This window comes from Budorcas taxicolor, chromosome 5 (genome assembly GCF_023091745.1).
Source record: "Budorcas taxicolor isolate Tak-1 chromosome 5, Takin1.1, whole genome shotgun sequence".
NCBI lineage: Eukaryota > Metazoa > Chordata > Mammalia > Artiodactyla > Bovidae > Budorcas > Budorcas taxicolor.
Window position 1 is genome coordinate 80,457,936 of NC_068914.1, and position 18,119 is coordinate 80,476,054.

The window sequence follows — 18,119 nt, forward strand, 5'->3', positions numbered from 1 at the left end:
AGTCATGTATGGATGTGAGAGTTGAACCATAAAGAAAGCTGAACACTGAAGAATTGATGCTTTTAAACTGTGGTGTTGCAGAAGACTCTTGAGAGTCCCTTGGACTGTTAAGGAGATCCAACCAATCAATCCAAAAGGAAATCAGTCCTGAATATTCATTGGAAGGACTGATGCTGAAGCTGAAACTCCAATACTTTGGCCACCTGATGCAAAGAACCGACTCATTGGAAAAGATCCTGATGCTGGGAAAGATTGAAGGCAGGAGGAGAAGGAGATGATAGAGGATGAGATGGTTGGATGGCATCACCAACTCAATGGACATGAGTTTGAGTAGGCTCCGCTAGTTGGTGATGGACAGGGAAGCCTGGCATGCTGCAGTCCATAGGGTCCCAAAGAGTCAGTCACAACTTAGTGACTGAACTGAATTTAAAAGTAGTAAGAATTTTCCAGGAGAATCCATGGGGCAGACATTGAAGGCTGAGAGAACAATGTTTGCACCAGTGTGCGCTGGTACATTTGAAAACTGGAAAACTGTCTTCACCCTTGAATTGCTTAGGACCCACTTTTTCATTTCAATGGATGCTGTGAGTAAAGGACAACAGAGGAAAGCAGATCCCGGGTAGTGCAGTTATTTACATTTGTTGAACATTACCATACTAGATGTTAAACTAAATCTTGTTAGGCCCTTCCTCTACCCAGTGGGTACCATCTAATTAAGAGGACAAGCAAGGCAGGGATAAAAACAGCATCAAATCAATCAGCAGCTGTCTTTAAAGGGCCTGTAGCTATCCATATAGAGATTTATAGATTAACTGCAGCTCTTTGAATTGCACTGGAAAGAAAATTGGCAGCAGCTGCAAACTACACAGTGCAGATTTATTTTGCTTTAGGCAGCTGAACTCAGGTAGGTAGGCTGCCCGTTCTGGTCTCTCCAATATTTAATCGTGTCCAAGGGTAGCCCCAGTTAAGACACCCATTTGTAATCCAGCTGTGTTCTAGGCTGCCATCAGTATGCATAAATTTATTAAAATCTCTAAAATATTCTGATTCTAAATAATAAAAGTGGAATTTTATTTAAATGGGGGAAATTCAGCCAGGAATTTGTAGAATAAGGTGTCTATTACTGTAATTCTAAAACCATAGTGACTGAAATCTCTCTGTCCTCTGAAAAGTTATTGGGAATAATCTTTATAAAGTTATTATAGAGCTGTAGTTAAAGGTATCCAACTTTGTGCTTGTTTAACACAGGACATAGAATCCTGAAATGTTAACCTTTTTAAAAAAAAAATTGCATCTGATTTTAGTAGTTAAATGTTAGTCTAATCTCAACTACATATGTCAAAGGCAAGTTTTTTTCAAAATTAGATATATTACTGTTATGTTGTTTAGAATAGTATGTATGTTATTTGAAATACCAAGAATTCTAAAATGAAAAAGAAATATTTCTTTTTGCTTTGATTATTCATATCATGGTGAATTAATGGCTTAATTAATGTAATTATATTAAAATATATATTTAATATTAGACCTTAATAATATTTATGCAAGAGCCTGGGTGATCAGTGTGAGTATGAGGCTGTAGGGATTTCAGATCACTGAACTAACTCGTATGCATTTCCTTATCTCTATTTCAGTTCCTACTTGTCTTGATTCTAGTGTTAGATCTGTTTTCTTTCTCATATTGACTATTCTTCATATTTACATTTTTGCTGAACACTGAGCTGGAATCCTGATATGACTGTGAATTTGTGCAGGCCCTTGAAGCACTCTGAGCCACCATTGACTTGTCTTTAAACTAGTGATAATGACATTGGTTCTGCCTCTCTCATAGCAGAGCTGGAGGTATCAAGTGATTTGGTGCTTTTGAAAGTGTCAGGTTACACACAGTTGAAGAAGGTATCATATTGACTGTGTATCTCAAAAAGCTTGTGTTTACACGTATTATAAAGGCAAGTTTGTCTTATTTAAGAAAAGTATGACCTCCTTTGCAGAAAGAGGCAACTTACGAAGAAATGCCAATACTCCCCCAACAGTTTGCATGTGTATCTTTATACTTGCAAGTGTGGATGTGGGTGTTAACTGCATCTGATTCCCAGGGCTTCAATTCCATTATCCTGCAGGTCAGGATTCGTGGAGCAATACAGTCACACCTCCTTTCCTATCATCCTTCCCTTACTACAGGAAAAAGTTCAGTGGCTGATTATATCAGGAGATAATTCCTCAAATATTAACCACTGAGACTAAACAGCTGGCTGTGGTATCTACTTCTGAGAATTAATCCTTATCCTTCCCTCTCTGCTCCTCTATTCCTTCCTACTATTCATTTGCTTTTTGTCCAAATCTTTTTGTGTTCAAAGTTTGTGGATGTATGCACTATGTATATACTTCAAAATACAAACTTTTTTAATAGATAATTTGTGCATTTTTTTGTTGGAAAGAAATACCATACAATAACAAAGATAAAGGTACAATTTAAAATACAGTGTCTTTGAAAATCTATCTTTGAGTAACAAAATTGTATCTTCATTTCAGAACATGATGAGTGTGTCACAAATCAGCACAACTGTGATGAAAATGCTTTATGTTTCAATACTGTTGGAGGACACAACTGCGTCTGCAAGCCAGGCTATACTGGGAATGGAACTACATGCAAAGGTAAAAGATTTTAAATGCTGATACCTCTTCCATTAGGGATGGTGCAATCCATCTCTTCTTCCCTCCATCCTTTTTCATCACTGTTACCTACCTTCTGGGTATTTCCTACAGCCATTGAGAACTTCAAAGTGTAGCTCATGTTCTTCCTCTTGGATTACATCAGTGTTTAAGTGGCCAGCTGTTCATCAACTCTGATTTAATGTTCCATGACCTCAACCACAGTGGTTTTTCACCTCTATTCCTCTCAAGCAGACCGTAGCCATAAATATACCCTAGGAACTTTTGTACAGAACTGCTCTATCTTTGAAATCTAGACTTTAACTTTTTATTGTCTAACCCCAAGTCCCTTTGCTTACAGTTTTCCCCTCTCTTCTTTTCATAGTTTTTCGTCTTTAACCTCTTTGACCTTTCCTTTTCATGAAGTTTTCCAGTCTCCTTCCAGGTTCATATATTTCTTTTTGAGTCCAAACATTACAGTTATATTTTCTCAGCTAGTACTAGTACTAGCAGTACTAGTACATTTGTTTTACTACCATGATTTACTGTAAAATATCTATTTGGGATCAGTCTGACTGATTTTCTTCTCTATTTTCTCTCTTGAGCTGTTAGGTACTATTTAACTGGGAATATTGGGTTTGTATGTATTATCATCTCTGATTTTACCTGGTTTGTCAATACCAATCAATAATTCTCAGATTTTCATTTCCATCAGTGGATTATTCAGCTAGTCTACCACCATCCATTAATTCTCTCTTGCATCCATGCTCTTTTTCCTTCATCAGATGAGCTTACCTCCTAGTTCACAAGGGAAATAGAGGCAATTGTTTTGGAAACTCATACTGACTTCCATAGGATAAAGTCCATATTCCTTATTATGTCATATAAAACATATGATTTGTCTAATTCAGGCATTTTAAGCTTAAAAACTGCCCATTCCTCAAATACACTGTCATGGAGATTACTAAAATTAATTTTATTTGATGCCATGTATATGGGAGGCAGGAAATAGCAATAAATGATTATTAATGCAGTGGCCTTGGAGCATGAGTCTAAGGCCTGTTCTACAATAATACACTGGATGCATACATGGATGAGCCAGAAGATTATTCTGTTTGTAAAGGTTATGGAAATCCATAATTTAGAGCATTGTAAAGATCTACTCATTTAGGGGTCCAAATCCCACAAAGATTTCCTCAGAATCTAGACTGACCAAGAGAAAAGCTAAATCCATAGCATAGTGTACCTGAACCCTTAGGACTTCCAAAGCATCTGGGTGTGCTGAGAGTTAAGATTTCATCATCTGGGAGCCCAACCTTCTCAGTCTTAGTTGTATTTGACTCTCACTCTTTATTCATATGAAGAATAAAGTTTATAGTATAAAGAATTCTTGAAGCCTTGAGTAGATGCAGATAGAAAATTCTTTGAAATAAGGAGAACTTTCCAGGATCTATAAATTTCTTCTGGAAATTAGGACTATAGGTTGCCTGAGTGAAGACTCTCCAGTCCTGTGTGCCTCTCTGATGGGAACGTCAAAAGCTGGGAAGAGATGCAGTTTAGCTATAGGATCTGCATCCTGTCCTCCATCAATATGCTGAAATCTTGCAAAGTGCTCCAATGAAGATATATACATGATGTACCCTTTCTTTTTATGAGACTTAAATTCCTAATCTCTTTGCAAATTCCTGGTGACTAGGTATTGTTTTTGCCTAGGATGAAGACAGATTAGGACCTAGAATCAAAGAAGTCAAGTGGGTATCTTTGAGCCCCTTCTTTTAACTCAGCCACAGAATCTCAGATTTCTACAGTTTACCTCTCTGAGAAACTACATCTTAACTAACTATAGGAAGCATGTGCCAGAAAATTAGAGAAAAAGCTTTTGCTTGAGGCCTGGAAAATGCTGGTGTGGTTCATCCATGACAGACCTGGCCAGGCTGAGGGAGTGGCCTTGAGCCTTACAGAAACAAAGTATAAATTGAGGTGGAAACAGAAGTTTCTAAGGGTACGTAGTCTTACCTACCTTGTTTTTCTCACTCTTTTTTTTTTTTCTGGAAGCCAAACCATCTCAAAACATCACCCTTGCAATGGCTTGAAGCTTGGCTCCCTTTTCTACTCACAGAAAAACTCCCCTCACTCACAAACCCACTCTAACACAACAGGCCGTGAAGTTCCTTTGCCCTGGATCCTGACCTATCCTTTGCGGGGGAATGCAAGAAATAAGACCCCTTTGGCAAATTCTCATTATTGACTAATTCATCCCTTTAGGATGGATTTATAGCTTTTTGAAAGATGGGGCATTTTTCTAGTGTTTTTTGACATTTTGGACAGTGTGTAGAATGATCAGAGCCTCATAGGATTCAATCATTTCTAGTTTCTGAGTCTCGTTCTCTAGATGGTGGTTTGCTCTTTAGGTAACTGTCTAGGATAGTTGCCATTTTTTTAATAGTTTTAATTTCAAGATTTTTAGATTGTTATAATGAGATTTAATACTAATTCTGATGCACTTCCTGCTGTGTAAGGTTACTGGTTTTTGTTAAAAAAAGTTCAGTATTTTCTTTTATAGGTGAAACACTTAACATCAGAAAGAATATTATTCTACAAATTGTGTTGAAGTTTCTTACCTATATGGAAAGTATATTATGAATATAAAATTATAATAAGATGTATAGTTTGATGTCAACATCTCTAAGGCAATAAAGAAAAGCTAGTTTGAAGAATCTTGAACTGCTTCTTTATAAAGTGCTAAAATCATGTATCTGAATTATTTTAGCATTTTGCCAAGATGGTTGTAGAAATGGAGGAGCTTGTATTGCTGCCAACGTGTGTGCCTGCCCACAAGGCTTCACCGGGCACAGCTGTGAAACAGGTAAGGATATCATACTGTCTTCTAGAAAATGAACTTTTTTTTTTTTTTTTTTTGATTTGTCAAATGACTTTATTTCCCCTATTGACAACATTTGAGCTCTAGGTTATCAATCAAATTATATGCAAGCTTTCAGTTCAGTCAGTTCAGTCCCTCAGTCGTGTCTGACTCTTTGTAACCCCATGAATCGCAGCACGCCAGACCTCCCTGTCCATCACCATCTCCCGGAGTTCACTCAGACTCACGTCCATCGAGTCCGTGATGCCATCCAGCCATCTCATCCTCGGTCGTCCCTTTCTCTTCCTGCCCTCAATCCCTCCCAGCATCAGAGTCTTTTCCAATGAGTCAACTCTTCTCATGAGGTGGCCAAAGTACTGGAGCTTCAGCTTCAGCATCATTCCTTCCAAAGAAATCCCAGGGTTGATCTCCTTCAGAATGCACTGGTTGGATTTCCTTGCAGTCCAAGGGACTCTCAAGAGTCTTCTCCAACATGAACTTTTACACCAATGTATGAAGTAATCCATGAGGAAAATAGTCTTTCAAGTAGGCTCTCAAAAGCATAATTCTATTAACATGGAAGCTTAGGACACAGGAGGTAGAAAGTTTCAGTGAGAGGTGCTCACTGAGTGTTTGCCCAAAGTCTAAAGAGGTTTTGCAGCTATTATAACTAGAAGCATGTTGAACTTTCTCAGAAAAAAAAAAATGTCTGGGATTGCCTAGGATTTTATGACTTCATAATTCGTTTTACTCATTTGGAGCCCTGTATTCCTGGAAATTATATGATAATATCAAAACATGGAGTTCAAGCTTCTGGTCAGCTCACTTCCTGGAATATACTACTTCCTGCATCCACATTTGAGATGTTTTAATAAATTTTTACCTGGTCCACTTAATGTTTTTTTCATAGTCATATATTTACAAAATATTTAAAGTTCTCTACTCCTTAATTCTTCCTCTTCCAAGTCCATTCTGAACTTACTCTTTCTGATAGAGACTAATACTAGAAGCTTTTAAAAATATTTAAATATATATATCTGTACACAGTATAGAGCTTATGACTCAAAGTAAGATGGTTTTGTCCATTTAAATACACCTTAAGAATTTTAAAAGTACATTGATTATTAGGTCCTAATTAAAATCATGTCAGTAGTAGTTTGGGTTGCTTTGGGTTGCGTGCCTGCTGTTGCTTTAGTCATGTCTGACTCTTTGCACCCCTCTGGACTATAGCTCGCCAGGCTCCTCTGTCTATAGGATTCTGCAGGCAAGAGTACTGGAGTGGGTTGCCATGTCCTCCAACAGGGGATTTTCCCAAACCAGGGATCAAGCCCACATCTCTTATGTATCCTGCCTTGGCAGGTAGATTCTTTACCACTAGGAAGGGCCACCTGGGAAGCCCTGCTTTGGGTTAAATGGATTCTAATAGCAGGTCCTCACAAAGTCTGATTATTCTCCCTAAGAAAAAGCTGCTGCCACCAGTGATTGGTGGTCACTGCCTCCTATTGCTTTTCATAAATCTCTGTGCAATAGACACAGTGAATGTCCCATCTCCATCCCTCTTGCAGTCATCTGGTTTAATAAACACATCAATCAAAATGTAAGACAGAAAATGCTCTGGACAACTTGGGAAGTGAAAATTTTGCTGAATAAGTACTGCCACTGTACACAGAAGGATGCTCACGAAAGGACTGCATCACTACGTCCTTTGCTTCTGCAAATTCCTCTAAGTGGTTCTTTTCAAACTTCAGTACTAACGGGTTACAAATGTCTCTAACAGAAAATGCCTAGTGACTATCCTTGATATATGGGGCTCTTTCTTAAGGAGATCATTTCCTAAATCAGGAGTTCCAAAACTCATTGTGCATGTGAATCATTCATAGAGCTTATTAACCACAGATTTCTGATAATTAACTCTCTTGGATTTACTAGATCAAAATCAAATACTTCCAGTGCAATGGTTCTACAATGCTTCTATCCCATGATCTCTACTAGTAACCCCCTCACACATATATCAAGGTACATTGTAATTCTCCTGTACATTAACTCCTGTGGTGACTGTGTCCTTTGAATACTACAGTATTTTATGCTGTTTCTGGTGCAGAATCTGGTTAGTGAAATAGTGGCATCTTCAGGGCATTTCAATGGTGTGGATTTTTGAAATAAAGATTGTTCCAGAAAATCTGAGATGAATAATGACTGTGCTCAATCCTGCATATCATTCCTCCACTAAAAAATAATTATTTGGAGAGATTGTGAAACTGTGAAATGGCATAAGATTAATATGAGCAATGTAAAATTTAAAACTAGAGTTAAAAATAACCCAACAGAATATTTAGCTTTCTCTTTATAATTATCCTTAAACTTTCAGTCTATAAGAGAAGAGTCTCACGCTTGCTCTAAGTTCAGTTCAGTTCAGTTCAGTCTCTCAGTCATGTCCAATGCTTTGTGACCCATGAGCCTCAGCATGCCAGGCCTCCCTGTCCATCACCAACTCCCGGAGTTTACACAAACTCACATCCATTGAGTTGGTGATGCCATCCAGCCATCTCATCCTCTATCATCGCTTTCTCCTCCTGCCCCCAATCCCTCCCAGCATCAGAGTCTTTTCCAATGAGTCAACTCTTCACATGAGGTGGCCAAAGTATTGGAGATTCAGCTTCAACATCAGTCCTTCCAGTGAAAACCCAGGGCTGATCTTCTTTAGGATGGACTGGTTGGATCTCCTTGCAGTCCAAGGGATTCTCACAGTCTTCTCCAACACCACAGTTCAAAAGCATCAATTCTGCACTGCTCAGCTTTCTTTACAGTCCAACTGTCACATCCATACATGACCATTGGAAAAACCATAGCCTTGACTAGATGGATCTTTGTTGGCAAAGTAATGTCTCTGCTTTTCAATATCCTATCTAGGTTGGTCATAACTTCCCTTCCAAGGAGTAAGCATCTTTTAATTTTATAGCTGCAATCACCATCTGCAGTGATTCTGGAGCCCAGAAAAATAAAGTCAGCAACTGTTTCCACTGTTTCCCCATCTATTTCTCATGAAGTGATGGGAACGGATGCCATGATCTTCATTTTCTGAATGTTGAGATTTAAGCCAACTTTTACATTCTCTTCTTTCACTTGCATCAAGAGGCTCTTTAGTTCCTCTTCACTTTCTGCCATAAGGGTGGTATCATGTGCATATCTTAGGTTATTGATATTTCTCCTGACAATCATGATTCCAGCTTATGCTTCTTCCAGCCCAGAGTTTCTCATGATGTACTCTGCATATAAGTTAAATAAGCAGGGTGACAATATACAGCCTTGACATACTCCTTTTACTAATTGGAACCAGTCTGTTGTTCCATGTCCAGTTCTAACTGTTGCTTCCTGACCTGCATACAGATTTCTCAAGAGGCAGGTTAGGTGGTCTGGTATTCCCATCTCTTTCAGAATTTTCCACAGTTTATTGTGATCCACACAGTCAAAGGCTTTGGCATGATCAATAAAGCAGAAATAGATGTTTTTTCTGGAACTCTCTTGCTTTTTTGATGATCCAGCGGATGTTGGCAATTTGATCTCTGGTTCCTCTGCGTTTTCTAAAACCAGCTTGAACATCTGGAAGTTCATGGATCATGCATTGCTGAAGCCTGGCTTGGAGAATTTTGAGCATTAGTCTGCTACCGTGTGAGACGGGTTATGGTGGAGAGGTCTGACAGAATGTGGTCCACTGGAGAAGGGAATCGCAAACCACTTCAGTATTCTTGCCTTGAAAACCCCATGAATAGTATGAAAAGGCTAAAAGATAGGACACTGAAAGGTGAACTCCCCAGGTTGGTAGGTGCCCAATTATGCTACTGGAGATCACTGGAGAAATAACTCCAGAAAGAATGAAGGGATGGAGCCAAAGCAAAAACAACATGCAGCTGTGAATGTGACTGGTGATAGAAACAAGATCTGATGCTGTAAAGAGCAATATTGCATAGGAACCTGGAATGGTAGGTCCATGAATCAAGGCAAATTGGAAGTGGTCAAACAGGAGATGGCAAGAGTGAACATCGACATTCTAGGAATCAGCAAACTAAGATGGACTGGAATGGGTGAATTTAACTCAGATGACCATTATATCTACTACTGCGGACAGGAATCCCTCAGAAGAAATGGAGTAGCCATCATGGTCAACAAGAGAGTCTAAAATGCAGTACTTGGATGCAATCTCAAAAACGATAGAATGATCTCTGTTTGTTTCCAAGGCAAACCATTCAATATCACAGTTATCCAAGTCTATGCCCCGGCCAGTAATGATGAAGAAGCTGAAGCTGAATGGTTCTATGAAGACGTACAAGACCTTTTAGAACTAATACCCAAAAACGATGTCCTTTTCATTATAGGGGACTGGAATGCAAAAGTAGGAAGTCAAGAAACACCTGGAGTAACAGGCAAATTTGGCCTTGGAGTACAGAATGAAGCAAGGCAAAGTCTGAGTTTTGCCAAGAGAATGCACTGGTCATAGCAAACACCCTCTTTCAACAACACAAGAGAAGACTCTACACATGGGCATCACCAGATGGTCAACACCAAAATCAGATTGATTATATTCTTTGCAGCCAAAGATGGAGAAGTTCTATATAGTCAGAAAAAAGAAGACTGGGAGCTGACTGTGGCTCAGATCATGAACTCCTTATTGCCAAATTCAGACTTAAATTGAACAAAGTGGGGAAAACCACTAGATCATTCAGGTATCACCTGAATCAAATCCTTTATGATTATACAGTGGAAGTGAGAATAGATTTAAAGGACTAGATCTGATAGAGTGCCTGAAGAACTATGGACGGAGGTTTGTGACATTGTACAGGAGACAGGGATCAAGACTATCCCCAAGAAAAAGTTGAAAACAGCAAAATGGCTGTCTGAGGAGGCCTTACAAAGCTGTGAAAAGGAAAGTGAAAAAGAGAAAAGGAAAGATATTTCCATTTGAATGCAGAGTTCCAAAGAATAGCAAGGAGAGATAAGAAAGCCTTCCTCAGCAATCACTGCAAAGAAATAGAGGGAAACAATAGAATGGGAAAGACTAGAGATCTCTTCAAGAAAATTAGAGATACCAAGGGAACGTTTCATGCAAAGATGGGCTCAATAAAGGACAGAAATAGTATGAACCTAACAGAGGCAGAAGATATTAAGAAGAGGTGGCAAGAATACACAGAAGAAGGATACAAAAAAGATCTTCCTGACCCAGATAATCATGATGGTGTGATCACTCACCTAGAGCCAGACATCCTGGAATGCAAAGTCAAGTGGGCCTGAAGTAGCATCACTGCGAACAAAGCTAGTGCCAGTGATGGAATTCCAGTTGAACTGTTTCAAAATCTGCAAGATGATGCTGTGAAAGTGCTGCACTCAATGTGTCAGCAAATTTGGAAAACTCATCAGTGGCCACAGGACTGGAAAAGGTCAGTTTTTATTCCAGTCCCAAAGAAAGGCAATGCTCTAAGTAACTGTCTATAAAAGCCAAGGGCTTTGAGAAAAATGTAGGTCTGAAATCTAGTTCTACTGTTTTCTTGTTATGTGGTCTCAGGCAGAGTAATTAACTTCAGTGTCTTTTACTGTCTACACATCACCTTCCTCTTCACATATATCCTCAAAGATGGGCATTATCTTGGAGCTAACATTCGTTTACAAGCAAAAATGTTAGGTTCATAGTGATTAAATTTTTCTAATGTCACAGAGTTAGCAGCTGAATACTAAGAGCTTTTTAACCCATACTCTACTTAAAAAAAAAAAAAAACTATATCCGTGCTTTTCAAAGTTTTCAAAGTTTCTTCTGAATACACTAATGATGAGGGAGAGACAACGCCTTCATCTAGGGAATTCCTGAAATGGCTCACCATGAGGGTAAATAAAATTTCTTCAAAAAAAATCTTGTTTTAGACTATAAATACATTCATTTCTATTCCATATATAAAACATTTAACTTACACACCATTGAGTAAAGTTGGTGCTCAGGACAGTGGGCCGTAGTTTATCTCTGCTTTCTAGCATCTCTTAGCCCAGGACCATATTTTACTATTTAAGTAGCAAGGCATTCCTGCCTCCTATCTGAGAAAGTGTAATAGCAATACTTGCCACAAGGTGTCTGTCGCAATATTTTCTCCAGGTTAGATCCTAATTCCTCACCTTCTGACACCACCACTTTGTTGATATAGTTATAAATAGAAAGTGTGCCATTAAAAAAAAAAACAACAAAAAAAAACCTTCAGATGAGAAGTGATGCACAGTCCAACCTCCTCAACCCAAATCTGATCATATCACCCCTAACAGAAGAAAAGTCAGTGCCTCCCACTGCCCTTGAGATAAAGGTCATGTGTCTTAATGCAGCATTTGAGATTTGACCCCCGCTCATCTACCCAGCTTTCACCTTCGGGTCCCTCTGTCTGCCCACCTCATTTTCACCCAGGAATGAAGTTTCATGGAGGTAAAGGGTATAACTTGTTCACTTATGAATCTTTGAGACATTGTGTTAGGCCTACACCTTATTAGGTGCTCCACAGATTTTTGTTGAATAAATGAACAAAGGTATAAATGAGGAAGAAAAGATGATGTGGTTGCTTCCATATTGAATATTTTAAAATATTAAAGAGGCCTTCAGTATCATCTGATCTTGTGCTTTCACCTACCGGATAAGGTAATTTCTGCACAGAGTTGTGGACTAATTTATATGTGGTGTTTAATTGTAGCTACAGGCCTGCACTGTAGAACTCAAGGCCTTCCTCCTTCTTCCCTTCCTTACTCCCTCCCTTGCTTTCTTCCTTCCTTCATTCCTTTCTTCCTTCTTTCCTTTCTGCTTATGCCATGTTATATGTTCAGTAACTCATCCTGCTGTCATTACTTATCAAGTCTGTGTTTTTGTTATGTCTTCCCCTTCAGCTACCATTCTTTAACAGTGACTTCTGTGACAGTTTTTCTCTCTCGAGGTAGGGAAGCATCAGCATTGCTGAGATTACCCATGTATGCTGCTGCTGCTATTAAGTCGCTTCAGTCATGTCTGACTCTGTGTGACCCCATAGATGGCAGCCCACCAGGCTCCCCCGTCCCTGGGATTCTCCAGGCAAGAACACTGGAGTGGGTTGCCATTTCTTTCTCCAATGCATGAAAGCGAAAAGTGAAAGTTAAGTCGCTCAGTTGTGTTCAACTCTTAGCGACCCCATGACTGCAGCCTACCAGGCTCCTCCATCCATGGGATTTTCCAAGCAAGAGCACTGGAGTGGGGTGCCATTACCCGTGTATAGGAATGGCCTAAATGTCTTCTGTAGTTGAATGCTGCCTGATAGCTTAGAAAGAAGGTTAATGCCTGGTTCTGGTCACTATCTACTGAGCCTTCACAATGGAATCTCTGAGAAAGAAGTAATAGGATTTCCTGATTTCTTGAAAGGTAATATTAATGTACATGAGTTTTACCAACCCTTATTACTTTAGTCGAAAAGTCTCCTCTGAACCTCCTCCTCCTAATTTATTTAGTCCATTTCTCCATCATGTGTACATTGGTGAAATGATTGAACCCATTTACCAACTTCACAAAAGGGCTTTGTGTATTTTTTACTGAGTAAAATTAATTTTCATGGCCTTCTGTATTATCCACTTGTAAGATTACTTACTTGTAAAGCATAACTTCAGTTTTAATTAAACAACCTAATATTCCATTATGTGTTTAACTTGGGTTTAGCAGGGTGATTATTTCTTGGATAACTCAATAAAATGTATTTGAAATCTATGTGCTGAAGTTTAACAGCTCTATCACTGCCATGCTGTATTTATTGCTCAATTGCTAAATCTCAGCAAACATGTCTCTGATGATCTGATTAATATGTGAAGCTGTCATTATCCTAAAAGTAAATCTTTCAATCATGATTTGCAGCATGACTCTAAAGCAGTTGACAGTCCCCTATAGGTAACTGCTGACATATCAAATTAAAATGCTTATGACTAGGAAAAAGGTGATATCAAATGGCAAAACTAAAAAAAATATACTGAGTCTCAAAGAAAAGGATAGCAGACATTTTAGTGTTAAATGGCTGTGTGTATATGTAAAATAATAAGTTTCCTGACTACAAATCAAAACACGAGATGAATTTTTAATTATTTTCAGTGAGTAAATAAATGAGTGTAAATTTAGTTGTATTCCTAAGTGTTTTTCTAGCTTTTAATATCTCTAATTTCAAAATGATAAATGAAGCATGAGGCATATATGAATGTTGCTTTACATGCAAGGTAACTTTAAATTGGCTGTGATGGATTGATTTTTTTTAAGTTCATATTATTACTGTTATAGTGTAGGTAGTAAAAATCCTTCAGTTCCTTTATAGTAAAGTTATTTTTCTGGTAGTATGCATGCTGCTACTGCTGCTAAGTTGCTTCAGTTGTGTCCGACTCTGTGCGACTCCATAGACGGCAGCCCACAGGGCTCCCTCGTCCCTGGGATTCTCCAGGCAAGAACACTGGAATGGGTTGCCATTTCCTTCTCCAATGCATGAAAGTGAAAAGTGAAAGTGAAAACGCTCAGTAGTGTCTGACTCTAAACGACCCCATGGACTGCAGCCTACCAGGCTCCTCCATCCATGGGATTTTCCAGCAAGAGTACTGGAGTGGGGGTGCCATTGGTAGTATGCATAGTTAGCATTTATTATTAATGTCGAAATGTATTACATTTCCTGAAGTTGTTAAACTGCAAAGTTTCAAAACATTTCTGCCATAGAATTTTTTTTTTTTTACTGAAATGACTCACAGTGAAATTCCATTAGCAAAATGTATATCTTTTCGTAGGAGAAGAGGATAATTTGAATAAAAATGTTGAGATAACATAGTTTAAAAAGAAAGAAAAAGTTCAGATGACTTTGCTTTACCAACAGCTGAGATCTTTTTTTTTTTTTAAGCATTGTTTTGAATCATTTTGCCCTCAGTTCAGTTCAGTTCAGTCACTCAGTTATGTTTGACTCTTTACAACCCCATGGACTGCAGCACGCCAGGCTTCCCTGTCCATCACCAACTTCCAGAGCTTGAGTTCCACTCATGTCAATTGAGTCAGTGATGCCATCCAATCATCTCATCCTCTGTCATCCCCTTCTCCTGCCTTCAATCTTTCCCAGCATCAGGGTTTTATCCAATGAGTCAGTTCTTCCCATCAGGTGGCCAAAGTATTGGAGTTTTAGCGTCAGTCCTTCCAATGAATATTCAGGACTGATTTCCTTTAGGATGGACCAGTTGGATCTCCTTGCAGTCCAAGGGACTCTCAAGAGTCTTCTCCAACACCACAGTTCAAAAGTATCAGTTCTTCGGTGCTCAGCTTTCTTTACAGTCCAACTCTCACATCCATACATGACTACTGGAAAAACCATAGCCTTGACTAGATGGACCTTTGTTGGCAAAATAATGTCTCTGCTTTTCAATATACTGTCTAGGTTGGTCATAACTTTTCTTCCAAGAAGCAAATGTGTTTTAATTTCATGGCTGCAGTCACCACTTACAGTGATTTTGGAGCCCAAAATGATAAAGTCTGCCACTGTTTCCACTGTTTCCCCATCTGTTTGCCATGGAGTGATGGGACCAGATGCCATGGCCTTAGTTTTCTGAATGTTGAATTTTAAGCCAACTTTTTCACTTTCCTCTTTCACTTGCATCAAGAGGCTCTTTAGTTCTTTGCTTTCTGCTGTAAGGGTGGTATCATCTGAGTATCTGAGGTTATTGATATTTCTCCTGGCAATCTTGATTCCAGCTTGTGCTTCATCCAACTTCGCATTTCTCATGATGCATATAAGTTAAATAAACAGGGTGACAATATACAGCCTTGAAGTAATCCTCTCCCAATTTGGAACCAGTCTGTTGTTTCATGTCTGGTTCTAACTGTTGCTTCTTGACCTGCATACAGATTTCTCAGGAGGCAGGTCAGGTGGTCTGATATTCTCATCTCTTGAAGAATTTTCCACAGTTTGTTGTGATCTACACAGTCAAAGGCTTTGGTGTAGTCAATAAAGCAGAAGTAGATGTGTCTCTGGAACTCTCTTGCTCTTTCTATGATCCAGCAGATGTTGGCAATTTGATATCTGGTTCCCTGTCTTTTCTAAATCCAACTTGACCATCTGGAAGTTCATGGTTCACATTCTGTTGATGCCTGGCTTGGAGAATTTTGAGCATTACTCTGCTAGTGTCTGAGATCAGTGCAATTCTGCGGTAGTTTGAACATTCTTCAGCATTGCCTTTCTTTGCAATTGTAATGAAAATGGACCTTTTCCAGTCCTATGGCCACTGCTGAGTTTTACAAATTTGCTGACATATTGAATGTAGCACTTTCACAGCATCATCTTGTAGGATTTGAAATAGCTCAAATGGAATTCCATCACCTCCATTAGCTTTGTTCATAGAGATGCTACCTCAGGCCCACTTGACTTTGCATTCCAGGATGTCTGGCTCTAGGTGTGTGATCACACCATCGTGGTTATCTGGGTCATGAAGATTTTTTTGTATAGTTTCTGTGTATTTTTGCCACCTCTTCTTAATATCTTCTCCTTCTGTTAAGTCCATACCATTTTTGTCCTTTATTGTGCCCATCTTTATGTGAAATGTTCCCTTGGTATCTCTAATTTTCTTGAATAGATCTCTAGTCTTTTCCATTCTATTGTTTTCCTCAATTTCTTTGTATTGATCACTGAGAAAGGCTTTCTTATTTCTCGTTGCTATTCTTTGGAACTCTGCATTCAAATGGGTATATCTTTGCTTTTCTCCTTTGCCTTTCACTTCTCCTCTTTTCTTAGCTATTTGTAAGACCTCCTCAGACAACCATTTTGCGTTTCTGAATTTCTTTTTATTGGGGATTGTCTTGATCACTGCCTCCTGTACAGTGTCGCAAACCTCCATCCGTAGTTCTTTTGGCACTCTATCAGATCTAATCATTTTGCTCTACTTAAACAAATACAAACTTCCTATACAAAAGCCATTAAACAAACTTCATTGTAAAAACTTGTGAAGAAGGAAGTTCAACTTCTGATCCTTCTCAATGTCTATTAAAGTCACCTTTCCAGATCTGAATTTCTCAATGGAAGAGACAAGACACAGAGCAGGTATTTCAGTGGCTTTTGTAATGTGGGAACAGACCTGTGGTGGTTGTTTTCAGTCACTAAGTCATGTCTGACTCTGTGACCCCATGGGTTGTAGCATGCCAGGCTCCTCTGTCCTCCACTGTCTCCTGGAGTTTGCTGAAATTCATGGCCATTGAGTCTGTGATGCTATCTAACCATCTTGTCCTCTGCTGCCCCCTTCTCATTTACCTTTTCAGGTATTCATTAATCTGCCTAAGGTGGAGACTCCAATCAGACTTGCCCAGACCTAAGCAATCTTATTGGTTTCTACTGATAAAAGTGAATGAATTACATTTGATGAATGAATGTATGTTAATGAGCTTAGGATGAATTTAGATGCCAGTGTTACTTTTTCCTGTCACCAAATTAAAAACAAAAGCTCTTTTCAAAAGTTTTTTGACCATACCTGTATATGAGTTAGCTTAGGTGCTTAAGAGATGTCTTTTCTTTATGTTGATGATCCTTGACCTCTTTTAAATAATCCTTTTAATTTTCTAATGTTATGCCAAACCTTGTTTCTCCTTGAAGTATTTAACAGAATGGTCAAAAATATAAAAATTAGAGTCAGAGTAACATCAGCAAGGTCCTAGTTCTACTCTTGACCAGCTGTGTGATCTTTTCTTTATTACTTCATTTTCCTATGCCTTAATCTTTATGTATATAGAATTAAGATAATAAAACCTACCTCATGGGTTGTTCTGGAAATTAAAAGAAGTAACGTTAACAGGGCGCACCACACCATGTCTTAGATGTGGTGAGCTCTCAATAAATCGCATTTGATGTGTTTCTATTATACATTTTAAGTAAAATTTACATACAAAGTTGTCTGAAGCTTTTAAATGTCCTTAAATTGGCTGTATGTACCCTGAGATGTTATAAAATAAGTGTTAAAAATAAGAAATAATTTGTTTTCTTGATTTATTTATAAACCTGCTCTAAGTATAATTTTCCAGATTTCAGTGGTTTTAAATGTTTAATTTAGGAATTTGCATTCTTCACATTTGCTTATAATTCCTTTATTTTAATTCTAATGCTAATCTTTAAAAAATAATGTCTTATGGAAATTTAAGTTTTTGTACTATTCAAAAAGTAGTTAAAAGTTTTCAATGTTAAATCTCAAAGTCATTTTTCCAAGTCCTTCAGGTTAATTGGAAAAAAAATCTTACTGTTTCCATGTATTAGTCATGTATAATAGATAACAACTCTGATGGGGAAATTTTTCAAACTCTACCTAATTAACACTAGAAGTGAGGACATGTCATGGAGTTAAAGTAAGGGGAGAAAAAAGTACATTTCAAGCTATTAGAAGGCTGGTCTCCAGAAACAAAATTTAGAAATTTGGAACAAAGCTCCACTTTTGCTTTAAAAATATTGATAATATTTTCATGGGATCACATTTGAATAAAACTTACATTTGATTATAACCTTGAGTGCCTAGTATCCATATATCCCCTTATTTTATTCAAAGCAAACCAAATTATTTTTTAGATTTTTTCCTT

The 18,119-nt window shown here is 38.2% G+C and overlaps 1 protein-coding gene across 1 annotated transcript in view; it reads left to right on the top strand.

Moving 5' to 3' along the window:
- The window catches only part of NELL2 (neural EGFL like 2), a 385,297-nt gene that overhangs the window by 277,426 nt on the left and 89,752 nt on the right, over positions 1-18,119 (top strand). Inside the window, exons 14-15 of the mRNA XM_052639941.1 lie at positions 2,533-2,655; positions 5,423-5,518. Coding sequence (XP_052495901.1) covers positions 2,533-2,655; positions 5,423-5,518 — 219 coding nt within the window. The remainder of the gene's footprint in view (positions 1-2,532; positions 2,656-5,422; positions 5,519-18,119) is intronic.